This window comes from Rana temporaria, chromosome 8 (genome assembly GCF_905171775.1).
Source record: "Rana temporaria chromosome 8, aRanTem1.1, whole genome shotgun sequence".
Lineage (NCBI taxonomy): Eukaryota > Metazoa > Chordata > Amphibia > Anura > Ranidae > Rana > Rana temporaria.
In genome coordinates, this window is record NC_053496.1 from 69,153,614 (window position 1) to 69,171,698 (window position 18,085).

The 18,085-nt window shown below is 43.5% G+C and overlaps 1 protein-coding gene across 1 annotated transcript; it reads left to right on the forward strand.

The window, feature by feature from the left end:
- Nucleotides 1-1,326: 1,326 nt before the first annotated feature.
- LOC120947043 (kininogen-1-like) lies at nt 1,327-16,930 on the forward strand. The gene is made up of 5 exons (XM_040361979.1): nt 1,327-1,455; nt 3,335-3,544; nt 7,239-7,310; nt 10,544-10,810; nt 16,205-16,930. The coding sequence occupies exons 1-5, from the start codon at nt 1,395-1,397 to the stop codon at nt 16,843-16,845; spliced, it is 1,251 nt and encodes a 416-aa protein (XP_040217913.1). The 5' UTR covers nt 1,327-1,394; the 3' UTR covers nt 16,846-16,930.
- Nucleotides 16,931-18,085: the final 1,155 nt, after the last annotated feature.

Here is an 18,085-nt window from a genome sequence, read left to right on the forward strand (position 1 = left end):
GGCCCGCCAGACCCGCCATCTGGGTCAGGTCACCCAGACTTTGGGCCGGATGGAGGAGAGCCTGGCCTCCATCAAGGAGTCCGTGCAGGACATGAGTTGCAACTCTCTGGCTGTGATTACCTGCTTCAACGACCTGCAGACTGCCACAGCAGGCGTGGGTCAGGAGGTGCGTGCCCTGACCCAGGCTGTCCAGGCCAACACGGCAGCCCTCAATGTGGGCCTCACCTGGCAGGCCGCCAGGTGGGAAGAGACCAGGGGATGCTCCTCCTTCCCCTGATTACCCCCCCATGAGTCTCCCCTGAGGAGCCGGGGCCGTGGCCGTGGCCGCCCCAGGCGTGGGTCACGCCAGCGGAGTTAGGTTTTTGTCTTTTTTTTTTTCAGTGTTTTATGTTTATTTGTTATTTTTTACTGTGATTATGATTTGTTTTATTTTTGTGAATGATGTTTGATTGTTGGGTTACATTCCTGCTGGAAAAGGGGTGTCACCCTCGGTTGTGGTGGAGAAGGGATCCCCAGGACCAGGGAGAAGTGATCCCCAGGTCCGTGTGAATGGTGTATGAATGTACAGTGACATAATTGGAGCCTTGGCGTGGCGTTGCTGCTCCCAAGTCCTGCATGGTGGGCTTGTGCTAATCCAATTTGATGAGGATGTGATGTGTTTGTGCTAGGGACCACAGTGGTGTGCATGCGTGCATTCTCATTGTGCCATGATTAATGTGTGTGTTTACTGTGCAAAGATGCCTACTGCGAGGCATCTCCTGACTGCTCTTCCCTCAGAAGATGGGGTAGCCTCGGTCAGGGGGGATTGTCTGGTTCGGGGGTCAGGTCATCACATGTCAATCTCCAGGCCCCTTCTCATGTTTTGTCTGGCTGGTGATGTCATCTTTCAGGGTTATGGTTAATTCCATGATGGCAGTAGGGGTGAATCTGGAGGAGACCATTAGGCCTAAAGGGGCCCGGAACTTTGCTACATATGACATACTTTGACTTTTAATAAAAAAATAAGGGGAAGGTGTGCACATGCACCAGGTATAATTACAGTACATGTATGTGAAAACAAATGCATAATGTAAGCAAACGCGTCAATAAAGACTTTGACTGGCAGCTAGAAAAGCTGTATTGAACACATTTTTTTTTTATAATCCTCTTTAGAGAGGTGTATTGTTACAGGTCCACAAAGCTTATCACATTGCACATAAGGATAACAATTAACTTAAAAGGTTACAAACAATGTCTTCATTTGAAAACCTGTGAAGTGGAATAATTGTATGGTAAAGGGAGTAATGATCAGGTCCTTGATTCAACAATCATTCTGTATAAAAAGAGCTCGGGCAAAATCTAAGGACTACAGTCCACAATTTTTCTCTGGACTGACGGCTTTTGTACAGTCCACCATGAAGACTGGAAATCTTGCTACGCTGATGTTCATAGCTGCTGCCAGTTTACTTGTGGAAGGTATGGAGATTGCTATTGTTTATAAAAACCAGAGCATTATATAGACGCTTATAGTATAGAATACATTACTGAAACAGAAAAATCTGGATTTTGCCAATTAATTTTAGACTTCATTCTAAATGTCTCTGCACTTGCAAACTAAGGGAAATATTATGGTATTATCAATAAGTACGGTACATATTTTGTGTCATTATTGCAGCATTTCGATGAGGCTGTCATTTTTGTACATGCCTGATGTTTCACAGTTTGATCTGTCAATTTATATAGTCTCATTCTATTGACCAACTTTAAAGAGATTCATTTAGCAAAGTTGCTATATGCTGATCATACAGCCTTTCTTGGGTTCTAATTGATTTGAGCAGAGTGACGAATATGCACTGGAGAGAGAATAAGCACGCTGTTTATTATTGTGCAGTGCTACTAAGCAAGAAGCACAGCTTGCATATGTAAGTAATGAGCAATCTCAATGCGAGTATCTAGGGTTAGCTCACCCCTGATCATAGGTGTGCGCAGCCTTTGGCATTAGGGTGTGCACCCCAAAGCTCACACACTCTACCGATCCCTCACGATGTTCGTTTAGAAAGGGAAGGGGCCAGTAAATGGCATATTTACTGGCCCCTTCCCCCACTCAGCCTAAAACATCCACAGTAACAACCAGTGGGAGAGGAGGGAAGTTGGCAGTGCTGTGGGGGGAAGGAGGGAGAGCCAGGTCAGTGGGGGGATCTGTTCTGCACAGGGTGATTAGGGTGTGCCTGGGCACACCTGGCACACCCTGTGCGCACGCCTATGCCCCTGATATTCTGTTTTTTGGCAAAGGCTAGAAAATTAAACCACCAGATAGTTTCTAATAGCTATAGGTGACTTTCTTTGTGGGGTACGTAAGCTTGATCTGCTGGATCTACACAGATGCCACTCTCTCTCTCTTTTGAATTTTTTTTATTTAATCTATATTATGGAAAATGTTGCAAGAAGATCTAAAACACACAAAGATGGCAAGAACACCTAAAACTTCAGGAATCATGGCAAGGAGTGTTGGTATTAAGCCCTGTACACACAACCGGGATTCCCGGCAGTATAAAGTCCGCCGGGAAAGCCGAGAACCTGCTCGGTAACTTTCCCTGTGTACACACGAGAGGTTTTCCCATCTAGAAATATGCGGGGAGAGTTTTGGCCAGGAATCCCGGATGTGTGTATGCTTCCTCGCAGTGTTTCGACATAGGAAAATAGAGAGCAGGTTCTCTATTTTCCCACCGGGGGTCCCGGCAGTTTTCCTGTTGGGAAAACTGCGAGGAAGCATACACCCGGCCAGTTTTCCCGGCCAAAAGTCAGACAGGGAAACAGGTCGTGTGTACGAGGCTTTAGAGTATACAAGACATATAGGAAGCTGAGGAGCTAACCCTGCCCACTATATTTCACACATATCTAGAGTATCAATTGTGGCAGGACTGGCCCAGATCATATGAAGAAACATAATTTCATAATTGTTAATGTGGAACGTCTCTTTTATAGAATGGGTATGTGGTAGAACCTCTGTCAGGTTTTAATTTTCATCTTTGATGAGGAGGAATTCTCTCTGTTCCTTACTCTGAGGGGTTAATATATTTATTAGAGAAGCGTAGCCAAAAGCTTTTTTGGCCATACTTGTTTTGTGGGTCACAGGAGTACTATTACTTTCATTCTCCTGTGACCCAGAGTCAGATTATAGCAGCCATTGCCTGCTATAGGCGGTGACTGCAAGGTGTTTTTTCACCTTAATGCATAGGATGCATTAAGGTGAAAAAACACAAAGGTTTACAACCACTTTAAGGTCTTAAAACTAAAAAAATAATATTTTGGTGACATTACAATACATACATTTTTTTGTTGTTTCAAATTCTAGTAAGTGCTGATGATGGTGACCAGATGTGCCCACATGAATACTTCAAAAAGCATCCTGAAGCCTTTCAAAAGACAATGAAGATGATAAAAGAAAAGGGAGACAACTTTGATTTCAGTAAACTTCAAAGCTGCTCAGAAAATGAAAAATGTCCAGAAAATAGGTTATGCTGCAAATCTCCTTGTGGAATGAAATGTATGAGGCCAGTTACCGGTAAGTGCCAGAGTCCTGGAGTATATCCAAAGTGGGTTTCCCATTGTAAAAGCTAAAATACACTATTTATTTTATTATGCATACGGTTTCTTCTTATGACTCTAATTTGCATGCCTTTTTTATACACTTTTGTATGCCTTTTTACAAGCATTTTCTAGAAAGTGCGAGTACCTGCTACATTTAAATTTCTGTAAATAACTCTTATATAAAAAATAAATAACTATATATAATAACTAAATTTCTTTGGCAAACACCCGAATTGGCAGGGCGCTAGGTAGGATGTTTGCCCACAGACAGCCCCACTTTGCACTGTGCACTGCACAGTGCATTCTAAGCCCTCATTGGGAAAAGCTTTGCTCAATCAGGCCACAGTGAAAAGCTGTTGTTAAGGAGCAGGGCTGGGAAGTTGGACGTTGTGTCCTTAACAATGGATGAGTCATCGGCTGTCAATGGGCTTCCCCGCTGACAGCTGAATGAAAAAAACATTGCCGGCAAAAAGAAACATTTAAAAAAGTGGGGTTCCCCCCCTGAAATCTATATCAGGTCCCTATCTGAACATGCAGCCTGGTAAGCCAGGAAAGGGGGGACAAGCGAGTTCCCCACCCCCATCCTTAACCATACCAGGCCACATGCCCCCAACATGAAGGGGGTTGCTTTGAGGAGGGGTGGCTCATTGATGGGGAAGAGGGCCTCTTCCCACAACCCTGGGCTTTGGTTGTGGGGGTCTGCGGTTTGGGGGCTTATCAGAATCTGCAAGCCCCCTTGAACAAGGGGGCCCCCAGCAGGGGCGGACTGACCATTGAGTCACTCGGTACTGCCCGAGGGCCCCATGCCACTAGGGGGCCCCATCAGGGTTGCCAGGCTCATTAAAACCAGGGACAGTATGTCAAAATCTGTGTTTTTTTACGTCTGTCCCTGATATGTCCGAAACTGACATGCTTTTGATGTGAAAATCCAGAGATTTTAGCTGCCCCGCCTCTGCACTGCCTCCTGGCGTGGCCATCTGTAAGCCCGGGGGCCCGATAATCTTCTATTGCCCGGGGCCTCATGAGTTGTCAGTCCGCCCCTGGCCCCCAGATCCCCCTACATATATGAAGTGTCAAAAATAAATAAAAACAGTACACAGGTTTTTGTCCTTTATAAAAAAACAATGTCCCCCGATATAGACCTATCGTCAATCACGATGCCAACGCCACTGTTGGACCCAATAAAAAAAACGCTTTGCACGCAACAAAGGCTTACCGCCTACTGCAGACTTCGCCTTTTGACAGTTCTTATATAGGTAAGGTGCGGAGCCACCTGGCTACATCACCTGGTGGCACCACCCCCTTGTGACATCACCGACAGTTGCGCGCTGGGGTGATTTATTTGTATTGGTCCGGCAATAGCTTGCAGCCACTAAGTACATTTAAATGCATGTTTTTCTCTTTAGAAATGTCAGTTTTGCTGCAGCGGCTTCTATACGGTATACAGATTTGCCACTTTACAGGCAGACTAAGGGAACCCCCCAGGCACCATATTTAAAGGAATTTTTCATTTTTTGCATCATTAAAGTCACTGCTCCTTTAAAAATGATAGTTTTTAAAAAAAATTGCATTGATGCATGTCCACCAAGGCAGTACTCAGGACCCCATATCCTTTTTATGGCCAATAACTTGCATATAAGCCTTCAAAATGGGGACTTTTGATTTTTCATGTTTGGGTCCCATAGACTTCAATGGAGTTCGCAGCTCGGGGCCAAACTTTTTCGTTCTTTGGGAGTTCTAGCGCTAAACGAACAGGGGGGTGTTCAGCCTATTTCTACCGTAGGTATAGTGAATATCTCCTAAACCTGCATGGTTTTGAAGATATTCACACTGCATGCAGCCAGTGATATCAACTGGCGCATGTGCTCTGAAGGGACGGTATACCCATGGCGACCCTTCAGAGCTCTGTGCGTGGAAGTGACGTCATCACGGGTCGTTCAATTAGACGGCCGGAAGAAGCGAACCCGAAAGAAAAAACGGGTGAAGATGGAAGCACCTGTCAGCGGTGACAGCGTGGCGCTGGTGAGCTTCGTTCTAAGGTAAGCATTTCATAATGTTCTAGTGTGTTATGCATACTAGCACATCATGCCTTTATTTTGCAGGGTTTACTACCGCTTTAAAGGAGTTGTAAAGGTTTGTCTTTTATTTTCTAAATAGGTTCCTTTAAGCTAGCGCATTGTTGGTTCACTTACCTTTTCTTTGTTTTCTTTGTCTGAATTTCTCACTTCCTGTTCCTCCTCAGTAAGGTGTTCAGTAAGCTGTTCTAAATGACTTTCCACCGCTCAGATGATGGTGGAAAGCTTACTGAGGAGAAACAGGAAGTGAGAAATTCAAACAAAGAAAAACAAATTTAGAAGGGAAATGGAAGGAAAAGGTAAGTGAACCAACAATGCACTAGCTTAAGGGAACCAATTTAGAAAATAAAAGCCACAACAAGCAATAGCTATCGTACAAAAAGGTAAGACCTACAAAAATGACTCACCAAACAAGGGATAGCACTAAAATTATTAGTACTAATAGACATAGGCGTGCGCACAGGGTGTGCCAGGTGTGCCCAGGCACACCCTAATCACTCTGTGCAGCATAAATTCCCCCTATTGCCCTAGCTTCTTCCCAGGGCCGATCCGCCCTATAGGCTCACTATGCAAGCCGCTTAGGGCCCCACAAAGCTGCAGAGGACCCCCCAAATTACTAGAGGCCATGAGCTAGTATGACTAGCATACTAGCTCATAATTAATTACTTACCTTAGATCGAAGCCCCCGCAGCAGTCCTCGTCCCCCCCCTCCAGCGGCAACATCCTTCCCGGAGGTTACTTACAGGTATCGCCGCTCCGGCGCTGTGATTGGCCGGAGCGTCAGTGGCGTCACTCCGCGCATGCGTGTGGGAGCCGCTTTTCACGGCATGACCCTGGCTTGAAACGGCACAGAGTGCCCTTTCAAGACGACACGTGCCCAGAAGGCGGCGGCGCTCGGGGAAATTTCAAATATCACCAAGACAGTGTAGGTCCGAGAGATATTGCAAGCACCTACAGGTAAGCCTTAATCTAGGCTTACCTGTAGATGTAACTTCCCCGAAGGGTTTTAAAACCCCTTTAAGGGGGATCATGAGCATCATCTATGGCCGCCTTAGAGTGTTACTTGGACAATAACTTGGGCAGTGTCCAGGATCAGCCAGAGGAATGTCCACAAATGGGAGGCCTTTACAGGTAAATAACATGCATAAAATAGATATACAGTAAAACTTGGTTTGAGAGCATTTTGCAAGACAAGCAAAATGTTTGAATAAATCTTTACTTTATGCACAAGCGATGTCTTGATATACAAGTAGCATCATGTCACAACTGAGTATAAAAGAGAAGAGAGGAGCCTCCTAAGTGTAGCAATATGGTTACATTTAATTAAGATACAATATTAAACAACATATTGCTACACTTGGAGGCTCCTCTCTTCTCTTTTATACTCTGTAGCTCCTGCTGGATTTGGCTTCTAATCTCCTTGGGGAGGCTTCCATTTGTGGATGGACATTTTATGGTTACACAACCTATCAGATTGCTATAATCTTTTTTTTGGGTGGAATGACACTTTAGCAACATATTTTACAAAATAGATTTGATGGAACTATGAAGGGTAATTTTGTAACCATAAAGTATGTGTCTTGTGTTCTTCAGAGGAAAACGCAGAGGAGGTACTGGATCTAATACAAAAAGATATTGAAGTACAAGAATTTTTGGAACCATATGGTAAGAATACACTGTCTGTATGAATACTGTGTGTGCATGTGTATATATATATATATATATATATATATATATATATATATATATATATATATATATATATACATATATATAAATTGTATGTATACAATGACAATAAAGTAAATCTATCTATCTATATCTATAAAACAAAACAAATGAATGTAGAGGAAAAGTTGTAAAGGGATCCATATGTGTGGATCAGCATTTTGGCTGACCATAGAAAAATAATTTATATGGGCAATAACACACCCAATGTTTTTGGACGTACATTTTTTGCTGCATGATGTACATAATAAACACAGTTATATGATCAAAGTAGTCGATAGATATAAGGGTGAACCGCTAATGATCTACAATCAACTTCCTATGAATGGGCTTGTTGGAAAAATTAGCTTCAATCAGCAGAGGCAGCCAATCAGCTGCAGCGTTGATCAGTGTATTCTGACCCGTTGTCAGAATCAATAGCACAGCAGGGTGAATTCCCGAAACCACCTTGGATGTGGGTGTCAATGGGAAACCAAAGAAATGGCCTAATGGCCTTGCTGTGTATGATGGCTCATTTGGGGTAGCAGATTGCATTAGTCCAGTGTTTCTCAACTCCAGTCATCAAGGCGCACCAACAGGTCACGTTTTCAGGCTTTTCATTATTTTGCACAGGTGATTTTGTCTAAGTAATTACCACAGCTGTTTCATCTGAGGGAAATCCTGAAAACATGACCTGTTGGTGCGCCTTGAGGACTGGAATTGAGAAACACTGCATTAGTCGATGGGTTTTCTGTATATTTTGGGCTGCAGTTTGTCATCCCTTATGGAAACTGTGTTGACTGGCGGGTGAAATGTATTAAAGCGGATGTGCCAGTAAAAAAAAATATTAAAAGCCAGCAGCTACAAATACTGCAGCTGCTGACTTTTAATATTAGGACACTTACCTGTCCTGGAGTCCAGCGCCGTCCGCAGCAGAGGATGAGCGATCGCTCGTCACTCTGCTGCCCCCCCCCCCCCCGCCATCCTCAGTGAGGGAACCAGGAAGTGAAGCACTCCGGCTTCACTACCCGGTTCCCTACGGCGCATGCACCAGTCGCGCTGCGCCCGCCGATTGGCTCCCTGCACACAACGGGGGACAGACGGGAAGTCTGGAAAAACCCGTCTTTTGCCCGAGACGTGTGGCCGGAAGTGGGTGCAAATACCTGTCTTTAGACAGGTATCTGCACCCCCCTCCCCCCTGAAAGGTGTCAAATGTGACACCGGAGGGGGGGCGGGTTCCGATCAGCGTGAGTTCCACTTTAGGGTGGAGCTCCGCTTTAAGTAATCTCCTTCTCTGTCCATATGATGAAAATGTTGTATTTCGATAAGGAATTTGTTTCAAGTGCTACAATCTTCTTAACGTAAAATACCAGGCTAAACCTAACTAGTCTAGCCTAGCCTAACCCACCCAACAATACCTATGCTGACTAATTTGTGAAAGAATGATGTATATATTAGTTTATTTTCAGCCAGCAGCAGTCCAGTCACGTGAGTTGTCTCCTCTGTGTCAGCCAGCAAAGGCTGCAGGGGAGAGGAAGGAGTGCCGACAATTGATAGGAAATAGAAGCCCATTGGTAGCTTGGAAGGAAGATAACATTGTTTGTGTTTTCAGTTCAGCTCACAGGTAACAAGGACACTGTATCCTAGCAGGATTAACGCTAGGTTCGCACCTATGAATTTTTTGGCGAACCACATTTGCGCAGGCATGGCAGCCCATTCAAATGAATGGGCTGCTGTGCCTGTGTTTCAGCAAACAAAAAGGTGCATGCAATATTTTTCAAAAGTACATCCGCAGGGGAATCGGATAGTCTTTTTGACCATGTGATTTCCCTGCGGTTCCTGCACATGTACTTTGATTTTACACACGATTGAGAATGAATGGCAGCCCCACGCATTTTCGCAGAGCAGTGCGTTTTTACTGCAAGGGTTGCAATTCCTGCACTCACAGCCACATGCAGAAGTGTGAACCTAGCCTTAAAGGCATTTTCTATACTTGTTGTCTGTTAGCTTGAAACTGAAAACGAATGCAGTCACTCCTCTTTAAACAGTTAGGTTGCAATATATTTAATTTTTTTGTTTTTGGGTTTAGATGTCCTTAACTTAAAATTTTCAATGTTTAATCTAATCTTAAAACGCAGGAAAACCCTTTAATGCACGTCAGTAAATGAAACGCATGCAAAAAAAGTTTGTGTTCTATATGCAAAAACTGCATATGGATCTTTCCTTAGGCCCCTTTCACACTGGGGCGGGAGGTGCGCTGACGGTTTAGCGCCGCTATGCCATAGAAATTGAAACGATATTCGGCCGCTAGCAGTGCGGTTTTAACCCCCGCTAGCAACCAAAAAAGGGTTAATACCATCCGCAATGCGCCTCTGCAGAGGCGCATTGCCGGCAGTAGTACCGCGGTTTCCCATTACTTTCAATGTGGAGGAGCGGTAAACAAACCGCTCCTTCACCGCTCCAAAGATGCTGTTAGCAGGACTTTTGGAGCGGACCTGCTAGCGCACAGCTCCAGTGTGAAAGCCCTTGGGCTTTCACATTGAGACTGCAGGGCAGGAGTTTTTCAGGCGGTATTTAGGCACGATTTTAAGCGCTAAAACACCCGAATTATAAAAATTCCAGACTTGTATCTACTAACAGATGTGACTAAAAATTCCAACTCAGTATGCTCTTCATCTAGAGTTTATAATATTTAATTAAGTAAATTTTCAATTAATCTGTAATGCATTCATAAACTTTTACATTATACCAACTAGGTGTTTGATCATTTATGAAAGAAAATACCGTATATACTCGAGTTTTTCAGCACATTTTTTTGTGCTGAAAATGCCCCCCCTCGGCTTATACTCGAGTCACCTTTTTACGCCTGATCTCCCGGACTTTGGGGACCTGGTACCGGGGGACCTATGGCCATAGACTCCCCTGCCCGGTACCGGGCACCCGTTCCATAGACTCCCATGTTAAACGGTAATTTCTCTGGTGACTTTGGGGACCCAATACCAGCCGGTTGTAGGTCCCCTAGACCCTAGGCTTATAATCGAGTCAATACGTTTCCCCAGTCTTTTGCGGTAACAAAAGGTGCCTCGGCTTATATTCGGGTCGGCTTATACTTGGGTATATAAGGTAATTTAAGAGGTGTAAAAAATACAAGAATATGATTATATTACTTTTTTATGATTTTGTTTCACCAGTGGAGACTGAAGATGACAAGAAATTAGGGATGTGTCCCGGGAATTATCTGAGGACACACCCAGAGTTTAAAGAAAAATTGGTAAACGGATGGCTCAAAAAAGTCAAGGAGCACAAACATGATGGCCAGAGCAATGGCAAAGATTGTTCTGGAAAGCATTTCCACAAATTGTCTGCCAAGGCTGACTGTAGCGTGGATGGAGACTGTTCTGATCAAACGAGGTGCTGCAGGACCATGTGTGGGAAGAAGTGCATGAAACCCGTGTTCAGTAAGTATTTAGTAGAATATGATATAACAAATGTGGCTAAAAATGGCTTTTCTAAAACGCTTTATTCAACAATCGCAGTTCCGGATTTGTGAGTAGATCACACAGAAACAACAAAACCAGCTGATGTGACTGTCCTCTCCCACAGGAAGTGTAAATGACTGTTACCAGACCAGGCCAAAAATGCATTCCATTAATGCTGTAGTAGAGGTCAGATTATTTGATGGCACTACTGTAATTGATGTATTTGATGTACTGTAGGGCAAGTGGCTTTACCAATCATTATAGCCCGTCCCCATCCTTATCCCCTCAATATACAGGACTGGCTTGACAAAATAAGCCCCATGTGGTTTGTCATCTTGTTATCACAGAAGATTTGTGGTGACTACTGAAATAAAAAAATACCAGGATGCGAAAAATTAAAATAGAACCATAGGCAAAACTTTGTTTTTAAATTTTGGATAGAGTAACTGTATAACCCCTGTCAGTTTTTTTTCCCCCCGTTATCTATGTCCCATTGCAGAGATTTCCTTTCACTTTCTGTCCCATAGCCAAACAGGAAGTGAGAGGAAATCCCTGTCAATTAACCACTTAAAGGGGTTGTAAAGGTTTGTTTTTTTATTTTCTAAATAGGTCCCTTTAAAGTGGATGCAAAACCCACTCTCATCCTTTCTAAACTACTGCCATAGTGCTGAACTATAAGGATATAGATGCCTCCTGCATGTATCCTTACCTGTCAAATGTCCCCCCTCTGTCTGTTATAAGAACTGAAAAGCTGCAGATTCTGTGGGTGGATCTGTTGTCTGGAGCTCGGTGGGTGGAGTCGTGATGTCAGCAGATTCCCCGCCCACCTCTACACTTCCCTTGTCAACATGCATTTTTTCCTGTATATTCCTTACACTAAATTTTGCTATGATCACTAACATCCAGTCAAAGTCCAGAAAAGTAACCACATGACTTCAGAAAATTAGTGGGGGGGGGAATTAAAACATAATGCCTGACTCAAGCTAGTGCATGAGATATGTAAATAACCTGTCATTCACAGCAAGGGGGAAGAACGGACAAAAGTTTTCTCCTGTTTGTCCGTTTATCTCACTGAAAAAAGAAAAGAGGATTGCTCAGAGCTGGATTAACTCTGTGTGGCAAGACTGGGTACAGATGATTGGAAATCTTATACTCTACATTGTGACAGCAAAAAAAAATAAAAAATTTGGGTTTACATCCACTTTAAGCTAGTGCATTGTTGGTTCACTTACCGTTCCCTTCGATTTCCCTTCTAAATGTTTTTTTTCTTTGTCTGAATTTCTCACTTACTGTTTCTCCTCAGTAAGCTTCCCCCCATCATCCGAGCTGTTCTGGCTGGGGGTTAGTCAGCCAGAGCAGCTTACTGAGGAGGAAGAGGAAGTTAGAAATTCAGACAAAGAAAACAAAGAAAAAAACATTTAGAAGGAAAATTGAAGGAAAAGGTAAGTGAACCAACAATGCACTAGCTTAAAGGAAGAAAAAGCGCGGCGGGAGGGGGGCCTATCCCACCACCGATAAAAGTGATCTTTGCATTGACAGCGAAATCTCTCAGAAGTGGGGACAGGTACCTGTCAAAAGCAGGTAGCCACTCCCCCCCAAAGGTTGCAAATGTGGCACCAGAGGGGGGAGAGGAGTCAGATAAGCAGAGCTTTTACTTTTGGGTGGAACTCTGCTTTAAGGTAAACAAACGTTTTACCTCCCCAGCCCTTCCAAATACTCACCTAAACCAGATCTTGGCCCAGTACTGTGCACGTCTGAAGAACTCTTCTCCTGCTCTCACAGACTTGGCTGACAGCAGAAGGCTCCTACTGCTGTCAATCAAAACCTATGAGCAGAAAGCTGGGTGTGGAGCTGAGCCAGGCTGTGTGTCTGAATAGACGCAAACAGCCCAACTTGGGATCAAGCACGCACGAGTGCCCACAAGCAGCTTCCTATAGGGCACTCGCAGTAGGGGATGAGCCAGAAGCATTGGTGGGAAGTGGAATCCAAGAAGGAGAGGTTTCGGGCTGCTCAGGTCAAAACCATTGCACAGAGCAGGTAAGTATGACATTTCAAGCTTTACAATCACTCTAATTAAATTAAATAATAACAATTTTATTTCCTAGACCTTTAAGGACACCTTGCATTTATTGATGTATTTATAAAAACATTTACATAACAATTCACCCAGTGAATTTGTTCTGTGTATATAGGGCCAGATCCACAGCCAGCCGCCGTAACTTATCTTTTCCCATTTAAGTTACACTGCCGGAAAATTTCTACCTAAGTGCCCGATCCACAGAGCACTTACCTAGAAATTTTCGGGTGTGTAACTTAAATTCCGCCGGCGCAAGGCGTTCCTATTCAAATGGGGGCAAGTCCCATTTAAATTAGGCGCGCTCCCGCGCCGGACGTGCTGCGCATGCTCGTGACGTCATTTTCCTGATGTGCATAGCGCGAAATTACGTTACGCCGAGCTTCGTGAATCGCGCCGGGTCAAAAAAGTTGCGTCGAAAAAAAAAAAGATACGGCGGGAAACATTTTTTTTAAAAAAAATAACAGCGTCGCGGGTAAGAAGGGTCTACTTTTACAAGGTGTAAACAGTTTACACTTTGTAAAAGCAGCCCTAATTTTACACATGCAACTTAATACTTACGGAGAAAAAACGAAGCGTAAAAGCTTTGTGGATCTCCGTAAGTGCTAATTTGCATACCCGAAGCGGCATTTCGAACTCGAAATGCCCCCAGCGGCGGATGCGGTACTGCATCCTAAGATCCGGCAGTGTAAGTCCCTTACACATGTCGGATCTTCTGTCTATCTTTTGGAAACTGATTCTGTGGATCAGTTCCAAAGATAGAAACAGGGATACGACGGCGTATCAGTAGATACGCCGGCGTATCCCTTTTGAGGATCTGGCCCATAATGTATATATGCAGGGCCGGCCCTACCATGGGACCCGATGGTACCATTGTACCAGGCAGCACTTTCAGGGGGGCAGCAAATTTCCTGCCTGCACACCATCCCATTCCGCCAGCTCCACTCTCCACTCCACTGTGGGGCTAATTGTCGCCCGACCACTCCTCCCGTTACGCTCTCCGCTCCACTGTGGGGTTAATTGCATGAATAGAGCCATAACAGGTCCTTTTTATACTCCTATATACATGTATAGAGCCAGGATAGGTCCACTTTAGTTGACATGATATAAAATAATGGATGTGGGGGCATTTTGGTGGGCGTAATTTTTTTTGGGGGGGGCAGCATTTCATTCTTGGTACCAGGCAGCACAATGTCTTGGGCCGCCACTGTATATATGTATATGGGATTTCTTTGTATTTTACTGTATCAACCCTGGTTCTATGTAAAATATCTGCTGTTTTCTTCATTATAGGGTAATTTTATAAAACATTTGCTAAATGAATATCGTACACATTTGTGCAGGCTGCATGAATTTTGGCCGTAATTTATGTAATAGATGTATTTCTATAATTGTCAGCTCCATCTAGTGGCCAAAAGCAATATAGTTTTCTTAAATACCTCATTTTGGCCACCAGATGGAGCTGACAATCATGAAAATTTATCTATTTCAGAAATGACCACCAAAATTCAAGCAACCTGCACAAATATGTGTGATATTCACCCAACAAATGTTTTATAAATAGACCCGTATGTGTGGTGATTTTCCTTCAACTTGGCTTTAATGCTACGCTAAAGGAGAATAATCACACACAATGAAAATGTCAAATAGTAACTTCACTTTTGCTGAGAAAGAAGCACTGAACAATGAGCAAGGCTTTTAACAAATTTTGTTGCAGATTCCTACCTGTTTTGGCTCTGAACAAAATGTTGTTTTTTGTATATGTACAGTGTAAATGTGAGCGACTTTTTTTATTATTGATCAGCTGATGCATTTTCATGGTTCTAATTAGGAAAGGGGCATGGTCTGCATTCCTTTAGATGTGATTAATCCCTTGGGAGTATCTCACCAAAACTGAATTTTTAATGCAGAGAATGCCCAAAATCTTATTTGAATCCAAGTGCAGACTTGTTGAAAAAACAGCCAATCACACATTTCTGGGGGCATTCCATAGCCCAACTGTGTACAGAGTGCCTCCAGGTTGCCATATTGCATTTAATTTGACAGAAAATTACAGCAAAGGAAAGGTTATTTTCAAAAACATTCAATATGGCCTGTGTAGCAATTGTATATGTGATAATATTATTTATTTAAATGTTTTTACAATTTTTCCCCCACAAAGTGGAGTTACCATTTACCTAAAAGCTAGATTTTTTTTGACATTTGACTTGGCAGATCAATGTAATAAATACAATCAGATGGATGGTCACACCAGATAGCCGTGGGCAAATGGTGTTGATTGCTGGTATTCAGGGGCGGACTGACCATTGAGTCACTCGGGCACTGCCCGAGGGCCCCATGCCACTAGGGGGCCCCATCAGGGTTGCCAGGCTCAGTAAAACCAGGGACAGTATGTAAAAATCTATGTTTTTTTTAGATCTGTCCCTGATATGTCCGAAACTGACATGCTTTTAATGTGAAAATCCCGAGATTTTAGCTGCCCCGCCTCTGCACTGCCTCCTGGCGTGGTGGCCATCTGTAAGCCCGGGGGCCCCATAATCTTCTATTGCCAGGGGGTCCCATGAGTTGTCAGTCCGCCCCTGCTGGTATTATATCCCTGTCTATATCTCTATATCATAGTCCCTGTTTGACAAAGTCCTAAATATTACAAATCCTCCTAGAATGGTAAAAGGGCAGTTCCCTCTAAATTTTAACCAACTGCTGCCAATCAGCTACTGGGTGAATAAAGACTGCAGCATGCATCTTCTACCACTTTTTTCTAAACCACTAATCCAGAGAGGTTACTGAATTCCTTCAGAAGCTGTAAAAATGAACATAAAATATTTTCTTTCATAATAGCTTGTAAAGCCGTATACACGATTGGATTTCTAATGGAATCAAATTCGACGGATTTTTTCGTCGGATATCCGATAAAGCTGACTTTCATCAGTCTTGCATACACACTATCAGACTAAATTCCGACCGTGGCAAAACGCGGTGACATAAGACACTACGACGAGATGAAAAAAAATTAAGTTCAATGTTTCCGATTCTGAGCATGCGTGGATTTTTCTCCGATGGAGTTTCACACAGACAATTGGAATTTCCTATCGTTTTTTTATCCATAGGAAAAATTTAAAACATGTTCTATTTTTTTACACTGATGGAAAAAAGACAGATGGGGCCCACACACGACTTTTTTCATCGGACAAACCGATCGTGTGTACACGGCTTTACAGTATTTCAGTTGTAAAAGTACATTTTATTTGTATTCTGAGCAGATACTATAAAAAATTGACTTGTTTCTTTGAATTTTTCAGCTGAAGAAGATTATAAGAAGTCAATGTTTGGAGATAAGGGCGAGAACAAGCAGAAACGAGATCTAGAAGCACAAGAAGAAGGATCTGACAGCCCTCCTGGAGAGGACCTGGATCATGATCACAACCAATGTAAACATGGCAAATGCCATAAGAAAAGACCGGGCCAAGATAGAGACAACGAAGAAGAATCTGAGGAAGAAGGCAGGGGCCATGGGAAAAAAAGAGAACATGGCAAAGGACCTAAGCATGGCAAGGGGTGCAACAAAGGAAAAGAACATGGCAAGGGCAAAGGGAAAGGGTTACAAGAGGGCAAAGGACCTAAACATGGAAAGTGCCCTGGAAAAGGATGTAAGCATGGCAAGGGTCATGGTAAAGGACTAGAGAATGATGATGACGACTCGGAAAGCCATGAAAATAAAGGCCAGGTTGAAGAGGGAGATGGAAACTTAAGAGGAAAACGGCTTGCTGAATTTAGAGCAGACAATGAAGATGAACACGGATCAACAAATGAAGAGGAAACCGGAAAATGTAAAGGAAAAGGAAAAGGAAAAGGAAAGGGAAAAGGAAAGGGAAAAGGAAAAGGAAAAGGAAAAGGAAAAGGAAAGGGAAAAGGAAAAGGGCACAGAGAAGATGAAGAGTAATATTAATCTGAGGAATAATTATTGAAGACCAAAACTTAGTTGTATGTAGAAAAAAATTCAAGCATTAAAATTTTTAAAGCATCAATGTTTGTCCTTCTTTTATTGCTTATTATATAAACATCTGTCATATCATATTAAATGTTTAATAACAAGTTCAGCATTGCTAAATTGTATACATGCAATATCTGTTTCTTGTAAAACTAAACTCCAGACTTTATTAAACAACACAGCCAAAAAGCAGCAGCAGTGTGAATCAGAAGGACGGCCCAACAGAGTAATGGATATTTAGGCAGGTAAAAGGAGTTCCTGTTGGTTTACTCCCTACTGGTGCAACCTCATATGCATAATGGCAAGGGTGTTGTTCAAAATACAGAGGTGCAGGGTATTTAATAGGCTTGCATAGGTCCAATTAGGGAATACATTTTCTTTAATATGATGCATCCAATATCAAGCAGAAATTTATAGACATTGGGGTAGATTCAGGTAGATTTGCGCAGTTTTTACGGAGGTGCAGGGCACCGTTTTTGCCCTGCGCCCCTGCAAATTATCTGCGCTACCCTTGATTCACGGAGCAGTAGCACCGTAAATTGCGTGGGCGCTCCGGCAAAATGCCCGGCGTAAGCGCGCGCAATTTAAATGATCCCGTAGGGGGCGTGGATCATTTAAATTAGGCGCGTTCCCGCGCCGAGCGTAGTGTGCATGCTCCGTCGGGAAACTTTCCCGACGTGCATTGCGGTAAATAACGTTTCAAGGACGTCATTTGCTTCAAAGTGAACGTGAATGGCGTCCAGCGCCATTCACGATTCACTTACGCAAACAACGTAGATTTCAAATTTCGCGACGCGGGAACGTCGGGTATACGTAGCATTGGCTGCCCCTGCTAATAGCAGGGGCAGCCTTACGCAAAAACCGACGTACGCAAATGACGTAAACTGCGTACGCAGGGCTCGCGTAGGGTTGTGAATCTGCGTTAGTATGCAATTTGCATACTATACGCTGACCACAACGGGAACGCCACCTAGCGGCCTGCGTAAGAATGCAGCCTAAGATATCCTTATGCCAGTCATTTCTTAGGCTGCAGTCGGCGTATCGAGGTTCCTGAATCAGGAGCATTCGATACGCCGAGGCAAGTAAGCAATTGCGCTGCGTAACTATGGTTACGCAGGCGCAATTGCTCTTTGAATCTACCCCACTGCCTTTGCATGTTTATTGCGTGAATTTCTCTTTTAAACAATTAAAA